Genomic DNA, 15,948 nt, shown 5'->3' with positions numbered 1-15,948 from the left:
TACTGCCAAAGGCACCTGCCCGTCCTCAACTCACCCGACTTGCTTCCGTGGGGCGAACCCAGCGATCCGCCCAGGAGGAGAGGGCTGGCAGCAGGGAAGCCAGAGGGAAACGATTTCCCTGCCGCCGGAGGCTGCCAGGCTCTCTCTACAAATCCAGGCTGCCGGCAGGCAAGGCGGGGGCCATGGGACCGGCCGCTGGGCTCAGGAACAGCCGTTTGCACAGCTATTGCTGCTGGAAAATCAGAGTGGCTGTTCCTGCCCATCTTTACATGGCCTCTGCACTGCTCAGGCTGGAAGAAAACACAGCAGGGGAGAAAGAAGTTCAAGAGAGAAAAATAGACAGGGTTTATTACGGATCTTACAACTTTCCACTTTAAGGGGTCCCATGAGGCAGGGTCAGTGCTCTCCTCCGTCACCCTCTCCAGCTTCTCAAGCCGGCTCCCCGGCCGAGCGGGCTCCCAGCTTGCCCAGCTTCTGCAGGAGGGTGCTGCGCAGCGCCTTGTCGCCGACGTTGTCCGTGATGGACTCCAGGAAGTGCCTCTCGTTGGCTCTCCGCAGCGTGTTGCTGGGGGACGTGTCGGCGCTGCTGAATGCCTCGTACTGCGAGAGGATCTCCAAGGCCACCACCACCAGCGGCTCGCTGCACCCCTGGGCCGGCAGCATGGTGGCGACGTGCAGCAGGTGGCAGAACATCTGGATGCAGATGAAGGACACCTCCTGCGAGGAGGTCCTGTCCTCGTCAGGGGACAGGGGGGCCCCCGCAGTGCTCTTGACGGAGCCCAGCAGGTCTGTCAGGCTGCCGCAGTACAGCTGGACCACGTGCAGCCAAGCCTCTGCCGGCAGCCAGGTGGAACAGCTGGGGCTGCAGAGGAGCTGGAAGCCCCGCAGGAAGAGCACGGAGAACTGGAGGTAGCAGGCGAAGGGCCGGAGGTTGAGCAGGGGCATGTACTGCACGTACTCCAGCGTGTACGGCACATGCAAGACTTGCCTCTGCAGCAGGTTTTCCACCACGTGCACGAGCCTCTTCCATTCGCTGCGGCTGCACCAAGGGAGGACCTGAATGAGGGCCACCAGGAATCCTTTGCTGAAGAGATTCACTTCTTCAGGGTTGTCTACATTGACCATGAGGAGCGTTAGCATTGTGTCCCTGAGTGCTGTGGACACGCAGCAGCACTCCATCCACGCCAGGAGCCCGCTGCCCGGTCCATAAGCTGGCAAAGGCTGGGACGTCCACTCCTCCTCAGGAAGCGTGCAGATCTCAAACAGCGTCGCTGGGACCTCATTCTTGAAGTGGTCTCCATAAAGCTTCTTCAGCCGGAGACCGACGGTCCAGTCCAGTGACGCCACCTTCCTGTGAAGCCAAGACAGCGACTGGACCCACAGCTCAGGGGAGGGGGCAGCTTCTGGTCTCACCACCTCACAGAGCTGGCACAGGATGTTCAGTACCAGGTCTTTGGTCTCCAGCGAAGGGAAGAGCTGGTCCCGAGGTTGATGCCAGTACTTTGTGTAACCATCTAGAAGCTTGCAGAGGCTGAGGAGAAGTGGGAACGGGTGACAGGACTTGATCCAGTGCTCTTCTGAACAGGACTGTATCCCCAAAACCTTACTGAGGATCTGTAGGCTCAGTTCAATTTGAGCAGAGTCTGACTTCAAATAGGGAAGGACAAAGGCTTTGGTCACCTCTGCGGGTGACACAAGTGGGGCGGCTGAGCTTGGCTGCATAAGAAAGGCCAGAAATTCAAGGAACTGCTCCTCTTCCCTCACAGTGGAAAGCTTCCCCCATACTGTCTCCTCCAGACACCTCACCACCAGGCTGTGTGGCCTGCCTGGATCATCGTGGGTCTCCAGGAAGCTCAGTGCTGGGAAGGAGCAGAGGATTTGTGCGAGGAACTGGTGCGCTCCTAGGTTGACGACAGCAAGATTACAGACCTGCTTCACTGTGGCCTCAGGGTACAGCAGCACGAGCCTGGCCACAGAAGCCACAGCCCTTGTCAGGCCTTGATCTGACACGCTCTTCGTGATCTGGTTGAAAGTCACATTCAGATCTTCCTGGAACGCCTCCATGACAACCTGCAAGCTCAGGGACAGACCTGGTCCGCCCCAGGACACCAGGACACCCGAGATCACTTTGTTTTTGTCAGTTAACGAAAGCTCAGTGTAACACTCCACGATGGCTCTGGTCACTTGCATCTGCACCTCTCGGGCCTCCTCGTCTTGATGGGACATGGCAAAGCTCACCAGCGTCTCCAGCAATTTCAAAACTAGCTCTGGTTTCTGGAAGAGAGCTTTGTTTTTCAGAAGGCAGTCAACCCAGTCCTTTGAAAATGCCCAGGCCTTTTCAGAAGCAAAAATGGAGCACACCTCCATGTGCCGGTCCAGCTTTTGCTCAATGATTGTCATGGCAACTGAAGACACAAGGCTGGTGTCCAAATCCTCGCTCTTCAGGCTGACGCTGACCTCCCTGAGAAAGTCCTTGGTGCTCTGTGTCAGCTCTAACACTACGCGTGTCTCATCCTCACCCAGGTCTCTAGTCTCTGAGAAACAAATCAGGTTCTTCCCAAAAGTGGTAAGAGTGTGCAGGAGCCGGTAACTCTCATAGCAGAGCCCCTCAGAGCTGTTCAGGGTGCCCTGCAGCTCCTCTCCCCAGGCATGCAACAAGCTGCAGAGAAAGTCCAAGCCAACAAAGAGCTCCTCATGAGAGAGCCTGGCCACTGACAAGAGGTTCATGCTTCTCTCTGCTTCCTTCACCTTCTCATCCAGCCCACTGTGGTGATACGGGCTTTCAGCGTCACTGGTCCAGAGGCTGACCACAGAGCTGACCTTGCCCAGGTGCTCTGCGACAGGGAGGGGGCTGCCCTCTGGCTCTAGCTCAGTGGACACGGCCAGCAGCTCCACTAGGTTGGCCAAGGCATAGCACTTCATGCGGGGCTGGGCGATGCTCCTGTAGGTTTGCTTTAACCCCTCTGTCAGGACCATGAGCAGGCTGGTGGCAGCAGGGGGGCCATTCAGAGGGTCAGGGTCACCCTTGAACCTCTTTGGAGGCTGGAGACCATCGTCTAGAGAGGACTCGCACCAGTGCTGATGTACGAGAGCGCTGAATGCAGAGACTGTTGCGTCTTCCTGTTCCTCCTTGTGCTTCATCACCTCCCACCACACGTCCAAGAAGAACCTGACGTCCGATGGGGACGTCTCACTGGCGATGTACTCCACCAAGCACTCCAGCTCGCTGCAGCACACGTCCCGGGGCAGCGCCAGCAGCACCTGCACGAAGAGCCGGGACACACCGAGGGCCTTGACCAGCTCGAAGAGGACGGTGTGGTTAACGTCGGGGATCATCCTGCCCACGGAGAAGAAGCCGTCCTCCTTCCACCCCTGGTCCAGCGAGGCGGCCGGCGGGTCGGGCAGCAGGACTTTAGCCCAGACGATGGCCACAGCCTCCTTCTTCCAGAGGCTGTACTGCAGCGGCGAAGGGCAGCGGGCCCCGATCTCCCCCAGGGCGTCGGTGACCGGGGGTCCCACGCGCGGCCAGTCGGCTTTGCGCAGCTCCCGCAGCGGCCGCGGCTGGGCCAGGCGGGCGGCCAGCAGGAACCCGCCGTGCAGGACGGCCGTCTCCTCGCACACGCCCCACGGCCCTGCGCGGAGACACCGTTACCTCGGCCCGCCCCGGCCCCCCCCCCGCGCCCCGGCCCCGCTCCCCCCGTCCCGCACCCACCGGGCTCCATGGCAGCGGCCTGGCCGTTCCGCGCGCGGCGCACTCTGACGTCACCACGGGCCGCCCCGCCCCTGCCCGCAGCGCCCTCTGGCGGCCCGGCGGTGGCGCCGCCGCCCCCGGGCCTTCCCGTAATTAATTTGCGTGCAGGAAAACCGAGAGCCCCAATTAACCGGGAGAGGAACCGGGGCGCGGCGCCACGCCGGGCAGGCAGGCAGATAACCCCCTCCCCAAGCGCTGTTATTCGTTTAAGGGCGACGCTGGCGAGCGGCAGCGCCAGGGGTGCGGCTTACGCGTGGCGTTTCTAACTTGATCGATAACACGATGCAAAAATAGCCACTGGACTTGAATCGAAAAGCTCAAGCAACAAAATCACCGTGAGGAATTTTTCCTGTTTCCAGTACATTCACTACAAGCGCTGACGTGCCTCAGCAACTGCTAACGCTGCTGCTTCTGCCTGCTTTTCTCTGTGAAAGTTATTCAAGGTTTTCATCACGAAGGATTACAAGCCAGGCAGCGTGCCTGACACGGACAACGCTGGTGATCACTCCCTGAATTCCCAGCCCTTATTCCACCAGCAAAAGCAGAGTGACTTCATTCCAATGGACTGTTACTTCCAAAGGCAATTTATCATCAAAAGCTAATTGCAAAACCACGATGTATTTATTGCAAAGTTGCCTCCCGGCACCTCAGCAGACAGCGCAGCGCTGCTACACGCCCTGAAACACGGCCCCGGCTCCCGCCTGGAATGTGGAAGGCTCCTTGGTAAGGGGTGGAAAACACCACACCAATAATGTGACCCCAGTGACAAACGCACCATGGGCTTCTAAAGAGAACATTTAACCTCGAAAACTGGGGAAACATCTTGGAATGGAAATAGCGTTTGTGCCAGACTAGAATATCCACGTACTTTAACAATAGAACTTTTCTGTTCCCAATAAACAGGCACACGCAACAACAGCTGAACTGCTCGAGTTCTCCAGGCACAGCCCTTCCCTTCAGCCCGACACTTTGTCATGGAAGTGAGGTACCTGTGATACTCACAGCCACCTGAAAACCTCTTCTCTAAGCTGCAAATATAGGACAGCTAAAGCCAATTAGCTAGAGAATCAGCTACTGTAATGAATCTAGCAAGCTCTTTTTCAAGTGTAACAACAGAAATGTGAGGATTTCCTCTTGACTGATGGCCCGTTTTTGAAGCCATGTATGCAACCTGCTCCTTACTGCACAGCCTCGTTTTTTTGAAGGAGAACATGCTATTTGCTCGAAAGGGGAGAGTCAGACACAAGCTTAAATCACACAAAGCAACCAGCATGGGACATTAGGGCACCATCTTACTGGAAGGGGTAATGCAACACGTTACAGAGGATTGGCATTTCGCTCAGATGAAAACCAAGGCACGAATGAGCAGTCCAGGCCTCTTCCCTGGCTAGGCAGAAGCCTTCTTCATCTTCTGCGCTGCAAACCACTTGTCACTGTTGTCTGCCGCCATGGCCTGCACAAAGAAAAGAGTCAACATCTTCAGAACAACAGCTGAGTCGCCAGACGCCTGTCTGCTCACGCTCACCAGCCTGTCCCACAAACCCAGAGTGATCACAAGGAAAGCTATTCTGATGGACACATTATTTTTTATGTACTAGTAAGGAAATCAAACGCAGCCTTCCCACAGAGCTCACGCTCCATACCAGAGCCCCTCTGCCTCGGGAGGACGCCCAGCTGCGCTGACGTTACTGCAGCTCACAAACCGTCTTCTGTAGTAACTTACACCAAAGCGTTGTTGATGTGTCCAGCAAGACACACGGACACCCGGCTGCCCCGAGAGCGAGGCTGGAAAAGTCTGGCCAGGACACTAAGTGAATTTTAAAAACCAATCTGTTTTTCTTAGCAAGAAAGCAACGTGAGCTAAGAGACTGTAGGACTTGGTTCTGAGAAAAACTCCACAGGGAATGAAAAACAGATTCTACGGGTGTCTACAATCAGGAAGAAAACGAATGTGCAGACAGCGTTACTTACATCGTCTAACAGCTTGTCACCATTAGGGTCCACCTTGGACAGATCTCTGAACGCTTCATCTCCCACAAAACAGATCTCATGGCCATCCTAAACAGAGTTTAAAAGCAGGTAAGTTAGACAAATGGCAGAGAGAAATTTAAATGGAATTTAATCACTATTTTAAATATTACTCACAGGGTCAGCCAAAATAATCACTTGCACCGTGGCTTTCCCAGGTGTGTCCAAGCTAACCAGAGGCGTTAAAATTTTCTGATTCTCCTTTTTCATCAGTGCTTCAATGTTTGGCAACTTAAACAGAAAACAAACAAAAATCAGCCCTAGGCAGATGAAGATCAAATGCATTCAAGTTGTTCTCATTTACAGTTCCCCATTACCCACAACTCCATTGCATTCCCACTGTGAGAAATACAAAGTACCTGGCTCAGTATTATTTTGTTCACATCTGAGGTATTTTGGTAATACCAGAAATTAACTTCCCACTAGTCAGCTCTGGGTAATGAAAGGGGTAAGGGAAACGTGATCATTACCTCTTCCTTTGCACAGGAGAAGGCAATCCGCCCAAACGCTGTCCCGTGATCCACCGCTCCTCCAACAGTCTTCAACTCCAACTTACACTGAAAGAGGAAAAAAGAAAGCCTGACTTGCAAGGACGCTGCTCTCAGTGCTGTGTTCGCTCCAGCTTTTCACTGGTGCCTGAATTACCAGAGCAAACCACAGCTTCTTTTAAAAAAATGCAGTTAAGTGTACACAAGCTTTAATTAAAATGCACAGAATTTTGTGCACAGTTGCTTTAATTAAGAGCTTTTTTTCCCCTTTAAGATTTTGTTCTCACAAAATGAGAGGTTTCTATGATGAGATGCAACCCCTAAAGATGAGAACTGGAAAGTTTTCTAAGGACTAACCTGGTTATCCGCATAGCCTAGCAAAGCCCTTTGTTTTTCCTCATCCTTCTCATATATTTTCATTCCGAGCAAATCAGACCAGTAGTTAACAGACTTCTGCAGATCGGAGACACCCAAGGTTACCTTTAGCACAGGATCTAAAAAATGGCAGTAATTTGAAATTACTTACAAATATATTGTAGTTTTAAACTCTGTTGTACATTCTTGAGAAGGAAAACGACACAGAAATAACAAAAACACGCTCTGTTTCATGAAACGCCATCGAGACAAATGCACATAAATGTATGTGTGTGTTTCACCTTGCTTGAGCTGTTCCTTGTCTTCCAAGTAGAACTTGTATCCCCCTGGGGCTTCAGCTTCAAAAATACCAGCTGTGACTTCTTTGAGGGGCCACCCCATCTTCTTAGCATTGCTCACGGCCTGGCTGGACACAAGGGTTATGCCCTAGTGAGAACAGAACAGACACACACAAAACTCACAAGGTGGATGGTGCCTAAGTCCTACCTTTCAAGAGTCTGCCTCTACAAATGACCTGAAACAAACCAGATTACTTTTTTATTACAGATAGATAACACAATCTCCTGAGAACTGGGTATCTTGCTCCTATGAAATAAACTTAGTCTTACTGTGCATCCCACATATATTTGGAGTGCATTAAACTACCCTTCTTTCACACCAAAGGGAAACGAAAAGCAAAAGGAATTTAAAACTCTGATCCAACACATTGCACAGAAGAGGAAAGTCGAGTTCCTAACTTCTACCGGGTTAGGCAGAGATCTGTGGTTCCATGCGCCTGTTGCTTGACACCCCACAAATTGGGGGAAGAATTTTAGCTCAGGGGAAACCATGGGAAATCCTATCTGAGCGCAAAGCTGCTCTAGTTTCTGCTCTTCCAACTTGGAGACAACCACAAAAACCAAGAATAAGAAGTGTTTCAGGGACCAAACAGCATAAAAAAGCAACTGGTACAACCTGTATGCTGAACAGACTCCTAATCATAAAAATAAAAAAGCTTATTTTAAGAAGAAGGGTTTTGCTGCGAAGTGTGGTACTTACCAGAAAGTCGTTGCCCAGGCGATATTCTCCAATACCGTAATTGTAAGTCAATTCTGCAACAAAGTGGTTGTCTTCTGGCCCGTAGCCCACCATCGTTTTGCTCCATTTTCCGCCATAAGGGCTGGAACATCCATATTTAATTGTCATGCGTATTAGAAATAAATATCAAGAATTGCAAGCATTAGTGTTTCAAGAAGAAATTGCATTTCTAGAGTACGCAAATGGCACAGGTAATCCAGTAACCTCCCACCAAGGAGGAGGTGATACCTGGGAAGAATTCTCATTGTGGCTCAGCACACAGCAGACAGGCATCCCCCCGGGTCAATAGTTCTGACCTCAGGCTGCCATCCATGATCACTTGAAGAACAACAATTCTACCGGCTCTTAACAGCTCACGTTTTAAGAGCATAAACTGCTCGTTAGCTGGAATTATATGAGCGCTTCCTTATTGTGAAGTGCGAAAAGTAAGCAATTAGGCACCAGGTTGTGAGCTTTTATTCGTGAAAAGAGACAAAAACCTTTGGGGCTACCAGGAGGGATTTTTAACTCAAGACCCCAGATAGCCCCATGCCTGTGAAAAACCAGTGTAACTGAATGCAATTCCAGGAAAGCTTAAAAATAATTTTATAAAGTTCAGTATCAGTCTATAGGTGGAATACAGCAATACTTGTGTTTTAGTGTAAACATCGTACATACCTACACAAACGGGGGGAATTATTGATTCCAAGGGAAGTACTTAAAAAAAAAAATTAAAAAAAAAAACCAACAAATCAAATTAACCCGTTTTACCTATAAAATAAGGACCCATGGCTGGTGTTTTATGAGAAACGAAGGACCAGGGAGGGCGCCCGGGCCCTACTCACCCGTTGCAGCTGGCTTTGCAGCCCTCCTCGAACTCCTCGTGCCTCAGCACCTTGTAAATCAGGCGAGAAAGAGATCAGCGCAGGGGAACGGCTCCCCGGCCCCCTCAGCCGCCGCCACCGGCCTTAGGGCGGCAAGGCCGCTCCCGAGGCCGGGGGGGGCGACCCGTACCCCTCAAGGCTACCGGGGGCTGCGCCCGCCGGGGCGGGGGAGCGGCCCAGCGGGCTCGGAGGGCGGAGAGGCCCCTGGTGCTCCCGCAGCGCCGGGCCGGGGGAGCCCCGGGGCCGAGGTGGGTGACAGCAGCCCCCTCCCCTCCCTCCCCGCCCCCCCTCCCCTCAGGCCCGCCCCCGCCCCGCGCTCACGCTCATGCCCAGCAGCTCGCGGTAGAAGCGCGCGGCCCGGCCGCGGTCGCCCACTTTGAAGACGAAGTGCAGCGCGCGCCGGGCCGCCATGGCGGAGCGGGTGACGTCACGGCCGCGCGCCCGTGGCGCGCGCAGCGGTGACGTGTGGCAAGATGGCGGCGCTGAGGAGGCTGGCGGCCGGGCTGGGCCGCTCGCTGCTGCGGCGGCCCGACGAGGCGGCGGTGGGGCGGCGCGGGGTGCGGGCTCTGCGGCGGAGCCCCGTGCGGGTGCTGCCGCCGCGGAAGGAGCGGGGCGCGGCGGCCGAGGCGCAGCAGAGCCCCCGGGAGCCCCCCCCGCCGCCAGCGGTGGAGCGGAGCTCGGCCGCGCCGGGGGTGTGGTACGAAAAGGCGGCGCCCGGTGACAGGAGGCTGGGGTGAGGCGCGGGCATCGCCGCTGCGGGAGGGAGCGGGGTCCCACCGAGGCCGCGGGTGGGCCCGGCCGTGCTCGGGGCGCGCTTTGGGGCTGCCTCGCTCTGAGCCCCCGAGGCGGCTGCGTGCGTCCCCGTCGGCCCGTGTGGAATCTCCCCCGAGGTGCCCGGTGTCACGTCTGCAGAATCTGAGGCACCTCTGCTCTGGAGACAGGCTGAGAGAGTTGGGGCTCTTCAGCCTGGAGAAGAGAAGGCTCCGGGGAGACCTTCTAGCACCTTCCAGTGCCTGAAGGGGCTACAGGAAAGCTGGAGAGGGGCTTTTTACAAGGGTACGGAGTGACAGGACGAGGGGGAACGGTTTTAAACTGAAAGAGGGGAGACTGAGATGAGATATTAAGAAGAAATTCTTTGCTGTGAGGGCGGTGAGACACTGGCCCAGGTTGCCCAGAGAAGCTGTGGCTGCCCCCTCCCTGGCAGTGTTCAAGGCCAGGCTGGATGGGGCTTGGAGCAACCTGCCCTAGTGGGAAGTGTCCCTGCCCGTGGCAGGGGGCTTGGGACTAGATGGGCTTTCAGGTCCCTTCCAACCCAAACCCTTGTGTGATTCTATGAAATTCCGACACTTGAGGGTTCTGCGTAGCGACTGATACCGCGATGCCACTTACAGCCTATCTAAAGATACCCGTGGGACATCCATGTGAGATTCTCCATGGCTGGCAAACGCCAGACTTGAAGGTGTTATTAGCATCACAGGCGTTTTCTCTGATTAACTTCGCAGAAAAGTGGTGACGATCGCCAAGTCGAAGAAGTTTCGGGATAATCACGGGAAGGTTCTGCTGGAGGGTCACAGGCTGATCAAGGACGCGCTGGAGGCAGGAGCTGTGCTGCAGACTCTCTTCTTCAGCACCGTGGGGCACCTGAAGGAGCTGCCCGAAGCAGAGCTAAAACGAGCCAACTTAGTGAAGGTGAAATTTGAAGACATTAAGAGCTGGTCTGACCTCGTGACTCCTCAGGGGCTTATAGGTAAGTTGCCTTAGCAACAGTCACAACACTGCTCAAAGGGAAACTTATTTCACACTTAATAAGTGGATAATGACTCTCTCTCCACAGCTTCCCCTAGACCTGCAGGCAGTGTGTCAAGAGTGGTATAATTTTGAGATAATTCCCTTTTTTTGACCTGCTGTGGTAACTGTGAAAGTGGCTCCTAGAGCGTACTGAAGGTGCTAATGCTCATTTTTAATAGCATGTTGCTCCAGCTCTGCTGGGGAATAGCTCTCCTTGTAAAGTGACAAACTCTTCTCAAATTTTTTTTAAGCAGTGCTGTTCCTAATGCTTTCTCCAGCACATCTTTAGTGAAATTTGGGCCAACTAAATCAGAGATGGCCCTTCCCTTGGGGTGTGTTAGTCAGAAGCATGTCAGCACTTTGTCTCCTCAGGGATCTTTTCCAAGCCTGACCCTGCCAAGATGTCTTACCCTGCCGCTCAGCTAACCAGCTCCTTGCCGCTGCTCCTCATCTGCGACAATATCCGAGATCCGGGGAACCTGGGGACTATTCTGAGGTCTGCAGCAGGAGCAGGCTGCGAGAAAGTGCTGCTCACCAAAGGTAAGAGCCTTTCCCTGGGGGGAAAAAGTTTAGTTTGAATAATTTGGGGGTAAGGCAGGGAATAAGAGGTGCTTGGAGATGTTGCTCCTAAGAGTTTATAAGCAGTGCCCGGCCCAGACACGATTTGCTGTGGGCAGCAGCTGCTGAATCTGACTTTGTGGGAGCTGCTGCAGTGTCGCTGTTTTCCTCCCTTCTGTCTCAGGCTGTGTGGATCCGTGGGAGCCGAAGGTGCTCCGCGCAGGCATGGGGGCTCACTTCCGTCTGCCCATCATCGCCAACCTGGACTGGGAATCTGTTCCCAGCAACCTTCCTGCCGGCGTCCAGGTCTGCGTGGCCGACAACAAAGACCCAGGCGCTCAGGCTGAGACCCCGTCCATGCCAAGAGGAGCCGGGGGGCCTGGCTCTGCCCCTGGCAACCCGAAAGCTCCTGTGAAATCCAAACCCAAAGCTGCTCCTGAGCACGAGGATGAGGAGGGAGTGGTGGGTGTCTGCGTCCCAGAGCTGCCTGCGCAGTATTACTACGAGAACTGGACACAGACTCCCGTGGCAGTGGTGATCGGCGGAGAGACCCACGGTGTGAGTCCAGACGCGCTTCACCTCGCAGCCAGCACAGGGGGCAAGAGACTGGTCATTCCCGTGGTGCCCGGCGTGGACAGCTTGAACTCTGCTATAGCTGCTGGCATTGTGCTGTTTGAGGGGAAGAGACAGTTGCTGCGGAGGCACAAGCAGGAGGACGAAAGGCAGACGGTCCCTGTGGTGGGCTAAACTGCTGAGGTTTGGGTGCTGAAGCAGCATCTCTTCCCTTTGGCACACTGTGGAGTTAATAAAGAGCAGCTCGGGCTGTTTGGTTTGCAGTAAATGAGTATTGAACAGCTCTGGCAGTGTTAGAGCTGTGCCTGGGTGAGTGTGTGACTCCCGGGGGAGCCTGCGGGCGCTCCAGCTGCGCGGTGATGCTAGTGCCAAGGGAAAGGCTGGCGGGGGGCAGCCAGGGCTCCAGGGCGCAGCACCAGCCCGGCACAGCCCAGGCTCAGCGAGGTGCAGGGGGGGAGCACCCCACCATCTGCCAAACAGCTCCTTCCTTCCTGCTTGGGCAGAGGGGCTGTGCCAGGCACCAACCACTCCGGCCCCAAGATGAGCCAGGCACAGGCGGGGCTGCGGTAGCCTGGTGGGGGGATACACGATCCTGGCTTAGCCACTGCAGCACCAGGAGCTGCCAGCACTGACACCTACCCCTGGGGTCTGGCTGGGGGCTCCTCTTCCCACACGGGTCCCGGGTGGGCTCCGTCTCCCCAACAGCAGGACGCGGCAATCGGCACCTCTGGGGACAAGGTTATTCTAACAGTTTTATTACAAAGTTCCAATCACCATGTACAGTTTTTACAATGTCACTTTTCTGGGGCTCGGCTGTGCTGCTTGGGTTAGGGAGGGATATTTTTTTTTGTTGGGCTATTTTGGTTATTTTTTTAAAGAACAGCACCATTCACGTTGGGTTTGGGACACACCTACGCAGAACAGCTCAATCAACTAACACAGAGGGGACAGGACAATTCATACCAGAGAAGAGAGAGGGAGAGGGGATGGGGAGAGCACAAGGGAGAGACGGAGAGGCGAGGGCAGCCCAGTGGTGGTCCTGCTCCTGGCTCAGAAAGGGAGGGTGGGAATATCCACCCATCGCAGGTGGGTGACCCCCCGACACGCACAGCCAGCACCGCCTAAGGCTGTCAGTGCTTGTTGTGGGAGGTGGGAAACCCACCCGGAAAGGTCTCACCCCCAGGAGGAAGAGCTCGGCTGCGCCGTGGTCTTTCAGAGGTTGTCAGCAGTTAAGACTTTGTCTTGGCCTCGTCAGGGCACTGGTACTCAGAGCGGGGGGGAAAGGAGGACGGGCCAGGGGTGAAGGGGACAGTTTCCTTATTGCTTCCTTAACGTCATTTAGTCAGCAGAGGTGGTAGGAAAGGAAAGAAAGGGGAGAAGGAGAAGAAAAAGAGTCCCGAGAACCCCATCCACTGCCTGATGCATACGTTGGGAAGAACACCATGCAAAAAGATTTGCCTGCTAGCTAGTGCCGTGTATAAAATAACGATACGGTAACAGTTCTGGCCTGGTTATGAGAGAATATATCACCATGAAGCACAAGCGAAGTCTCCAAACGCCAACGACTCCCTGCTGAAAGTGCATCTCAAGGAGTTTGCTTAGGAGAAGGATTCACTGCGTAAAACAAGGCACCACAAGAAGGTTGGATACTGGGTCGGGCGTGAGGACACGCTGGAGAATCCACGAGCGGCGGAAGAGAGACCTAGTTTTAAATAACGTCTGTTGGTGCAGAAGCCCCCTTAGATGGGCTCGGGTTTTAGCTTGTCTGCTAGAAAGTCGCTGACAAAAGCTTCCACGATCTCGGGCGTGATCTCCTCCACATCCATCACGTACTTGGCCCGGGCCGACATGTCCAGGATGGTGAGCAGGGGCGCGGCCTCGGGCAGGTTGGTGTAATCCCGCAGGGAGTCGGTCATGTCATCCTGGAGGCCAAAAGGAGAGGGAGAGAGGAGCCATCAGCAGAGCCAGCACAACCAGGAGCAGTTTTGCTGCTTCCACACCGTGCTCCAGCCCACAAACACCTCCCGAGCGCTCGGGCCTCGCACCAGTGTTGCGGGACCACGAGCGCAGCGGGCAGCACCCGGGGTGATTTATCCCAGGCTGGGATGGGACCGTGCGCTCCTCCCACCCTCTCCGCACCCCGGAGCCTCTGGGGCAGGAGGACATTTTGGCATCCGCAGCTCAGGAGCTGGGGACAAAGTGCTGAATGCGGGGACTTGCCAGCCCTCTGCCAGCCCAGCCACAGCCTCGCTGGGGCGGTTCATCTCCCGCTCCCAGCCAAGCCCACGACGTGCGCCATCCCACCCGGGGCGTTCCCCCGAGCCCCCTTCCAAGGGTGGTGACAGGAATCAATCTGTCTCACCAGCGGCTGGCGGCTCTGCAGCGCGGGGCCGGCACAGCAGCTCCCGTCGCGCCTCCCCTTCCATTGCAGGGGCTCCTGGCGCAGTCGCACCACGTGGCCGGGACGGGCTAGCGGGGCTGGGGTGCTCGGGGTGCTCAGCCACCCCCCAACCCTTCCCCCCTACCAGCCCAGGTGTCCGGACGCCTCGTCCTTTATCCCATCGCCCCAAAGGGACCAAAAAAACCCTTTTTTTTTTAATCAATGCAAAACCAGCCCAGACGGCGCCGGGAGAGGAATGGGAGGCGCCTGCTCCGGCCGTGGCCGAGCTGCTTTGTGCATGGGGCCAGCGGAGAGCCAGGGCCAGTGCTCCGGGCTATTGAGGTGACGGATGAATGGGACATGCCGGACGCTCCCCATTCTTCGGCCCGGCCGCCGCAGGGACGTCGGGAGCTGGATGAATAGCGGCAATGTTTCAGCTACAGCTGGCGGGCGGGAGGAAAAACGCTTCGCAGGCTCTGGGGGAGGGGGGGGCAGGTCCCAGACCCTCCCAAACCAGCCTGTCCAACAAGGGGCTTATTCAGGGGCGCGGGGCTGCGCTGGGATGCTCAGAGACCCGTTACGGCGGTGGGAGCAGGAGCGCCTGCCCGGAGGGGGCCGATGGGGCGGTGGCGGGGTCTCGCCTGGCAGGGGGGGCCAGGGTGCAGCAGTGGGGGACCCTGTTGTGTGTGGCGGCTCCGGAGGGCCCCACTCACCGCACGCTGCGGCTGGGACGTGAGCGTGGAGGGATGGAGCAGGCGCATGGACACGCAGCAGCTGCCACCTGCCCCGAGCAGCGCCTCGGGAGGGGAACTGCAGGCCTGGGGGGTGCCGGGAGCTTTTTGACCCTTACACAAAACAAAGCTTCCTCATTCTCAAGGCTGCAGCAGGGCAAAGTGCCTGCGGGGGGGAAAGGGAGGCCAGACGCCCCGTTTTCTCATTGCTCGTTTTCTCCGGCAGATCCCCGGCTCCAAGCGCTGCAGCCTGCGCGTGCCCCAAACGCCATCCTGGTCCCCAACAGCCTGCCCAGCTCAGGGAACAGCCCCTGTTTCACAGGGGGACAGGCAAGCCCTGCAGTGACATGCCCAGCTGTGCCCCAGGGCAGGGCAGAGGGGAGCTGGGACACTCGTGCTGCAGCCAGCGGTGGGAGCACGGCCCCTGCCCGCTCCCAGGGGCGGTTGTTTTGTCCAGCATCACCCACAGAGCACAGAAACAGGCCCAGCCCGCGGGATCGGGGCTGCCTCCCGCACACACCCCTTCAGAAGAGGCTGGAGCACCAGTCCCTGCCCTCCTGCCGGGGTGGGAAGAAAGGCAGCAGCGCCTGAGCGAGGAGGGCAGTGCCGACAGAGCTGGGCTGAAACCCAAACCCTGGCTCCTCTCCCCCTGCCCAGCCACGTTTCCTGCCCACGCAGCCTCAGGGTTTGAGGGGGCAGCGAGTGGCACAGCGTGGGGCTGGCAGCCCCAGTGTGGCAGCTCTCTGCCCACCCCCAGCAGCTCCCTCGCCCACCCATCAGGCTTTTCCACCTCTGAGCAAACTCAGCTGGGACCCCTTTGCTATTATACCCAGCCATGAGTGCAGGGGACGGAGCCAGGACTCAGGCCTGGCTTTGCTCTGCGGTCCCCAACCAGCTGCAGTAGCTCCATGCCTCAGTTTACCCACCTGAAAGGCGGTGACAGCGGTACCCAACCAAGCTCAGTCCTCGTACGAAGACACAGCAGGATGCAGCCCTGTGCTCTCCTCCCGCTTACCTCGCCCGCCACAAAGAAGAGCAACGGCGCCTCCTCCTCTTTGGCTTTGTACTTGGCGATGATTTTTTCAGCTATGGGCTGAATCAGTTGTTTTGCTGCCTCCGACTCTCCGTCATCCTCTGAATCTGCGGGGCACGGAGGTGGGGAGACAAAACAGAAGAGGCAAAGCAAAAAGGAGGTTAGGATCAAACGGATGCAAACGGGCCGGGCGCAGGCGGCTCCATCCCACAGCATCACCGCGGAGGAAACCGGAGCCCGGACGCGCAGCATGAACTCCAAAGCCGCACGGCTCCGTAGCAATTAGGGAGCAGCCGAAACGAG

At 56.3% G+C, this 15,948-nt stretch overlaps 4 protein-coding genes across 5 annotated transcripts in view; 1 reads left to right on the top strand and 3 right to left on the bottom strand.

The window, feature by feature from the left end:
* Positions 1-347: 347 nt before the first annotated feature.
* On the bottom strand, positions 348-3,742 carry GEMIN4 (gem nuclear organelle associated protein 4). Its single transcript, XM_068415762.1, has 2 exons — positions 3,713-3,742; positions 348-3,632 (listed from the first exon to the last, which is right to left on the bottom strand). Exons 1-2 carry the CDS (start codon positions 3,720-3,722, stop codon positions 430-432), a joined length of 3,213 nt encoding a protein of 1,070 aa, XP_068271863.1. The 5' UTR covers positions 3,723-3,742; the 3' UTR covers positions 348-429.
* Positions 3,542-9,008, bottom strand: GLOD4 (glyoxalase domain containing 4). Of its 2 annotated transcripts, XR_011049460.1 has the most exons (10): positions 8,904-9,008; positions 8,544-8,593; positions 7,681-7,801; positions 6,924-7,068; positions 6,625-6,761; positions 6,250-6,336; positions 5,897-6,010; positions 5,723-5,809; positions 5,048-5,204; positions 3,542-3,632 (listed from the first exon to the last, which is right to left on the bottom strand). XR_011049460.1 is itself a non-coding variant. In XM_068415763.1 (9 exons), exons 1-9 carry the CDS (start codon positions 8,991-8,993, stop codon positions 5,139-5,141), a joined length of 897 nt encoding a protein of 298 aa, XP_068271864.1. In that variant the 5' UTR covers positions 8,994-9,008; the 3' UTR covers positions 4,982-5,138. The 2 variants fall into 2 exon arrangements, 1 of the variants encoding a protein (XP_068271864.1); XM_068415763.1 differs by lacking the exon at positions 3,542-3,632 and having other exon boundaries at positions 4,982-5,204.
* Positions 9,009-9,055: 47 nt separating this feature from the next.
* On the top strand, positions 9,056-11,769 carry MRM3 (mitochondrial rRNA methyltransferase 3). Its single transcript, XM_068415761.1, has 4 exons — positions 9,056-9,315; positions 10,085-10,329; positions 10,743-10,910; positions 11,113-11,769. Exons 1-4 carry the CDS (start codon positions 9,056-9,058, stop codon positions 11,673-11,675), a joined length of 1,236 nt encoding a protein of 411 aa, XP_068271862.1. The 3' UTR covers positions 11,676-11,769.
* Positions 11,770-12,240: 471 nt separating this feature from the next.
* The window catches only part of NXN (nucleoredoxin), a 48,312-nt gene continuing 44,604 nt past the window's right edge, over positions 12,241-15,948 (bottom strand). The window contains exons 7-8 of the mRNA XM_068415870.1: positions 15,628-15,752; positions 12,241-13,423 (exon numbers count right to left, since the gene is read on the bottom strand). Coding sequence (XP_068271971.1) covers positions 13,241-13,423; positions 15,628-15,752 — 308 coding nt within the window. The 3' untranslated portion in view covers positions 12,241-13,240. The remainder of the gene's footprint in view (positions 13,424-15,627; positions 15,753-15,948) is intronic.

The sequence above is a fragment of the Nyctibius grandis genome, chromosome 18, assembly GCF_013368605.1.
Source record: "Nyctibius grandis isolate bNycGra1 chromosome 18, bNycGra1.pri, whole genome shotgun sequence".
Lineage (NCBI taxonomy): Eukaryota > Metazoa > Chordata > Aves > Nyctibiiformes > Nyctibiidae > Nyctibius > Nyctibius grandis.
Note: the sequence above shows the minus strand (reverse complement) of the source record. Positions and strands in the feature narration are given on the sequence as shown.

Coding starts and splice junctions, on each gene's coding strand:
- GLOD4 (XM_068415763.1), bottom strand. CDS start 8,993: ATGGCGGCCCGGCGCGCGCTGCACTTCGTCTTCAAAGTGGGCGACCGC. Junction 6,337..6,624: donor TAGGCTATGCGGATAACCAG/GTTAGTCCTTAG, acceptor TTCCTCTTTCAG/TGTAAGTTGGAGTTGAAGAC. Junction 5,205..5,722: donor GTGACAAGCTGTTAGACGAT/GTAAGTAACGCT, acceptor TTCTTTGTGCAG/GCCATGGCGGCAGACAACAG.
- MRM3 (XM_068415761.1), top strand. CDS start 9,056: ATGGCGGCGCTGAGGAGGCTGGCGGCCGGGCTGGGCCGCTCGCTGCTG. Junction 10,330..10,742: donor GACTCCTCAGGGGCTTATAG/GTAAGTTGCCTT, acceptor TTGTCTCCTCAG/GGATCTTTTCCAAGCCTGAC. Junction 10,911..11,112: donor GAAAGTGCTGCTCACCAAAG/GTAAGAGCCTTT, acceptor CTTCTGTCTCAG/GCTGTGTGGATCCGTGGGAG.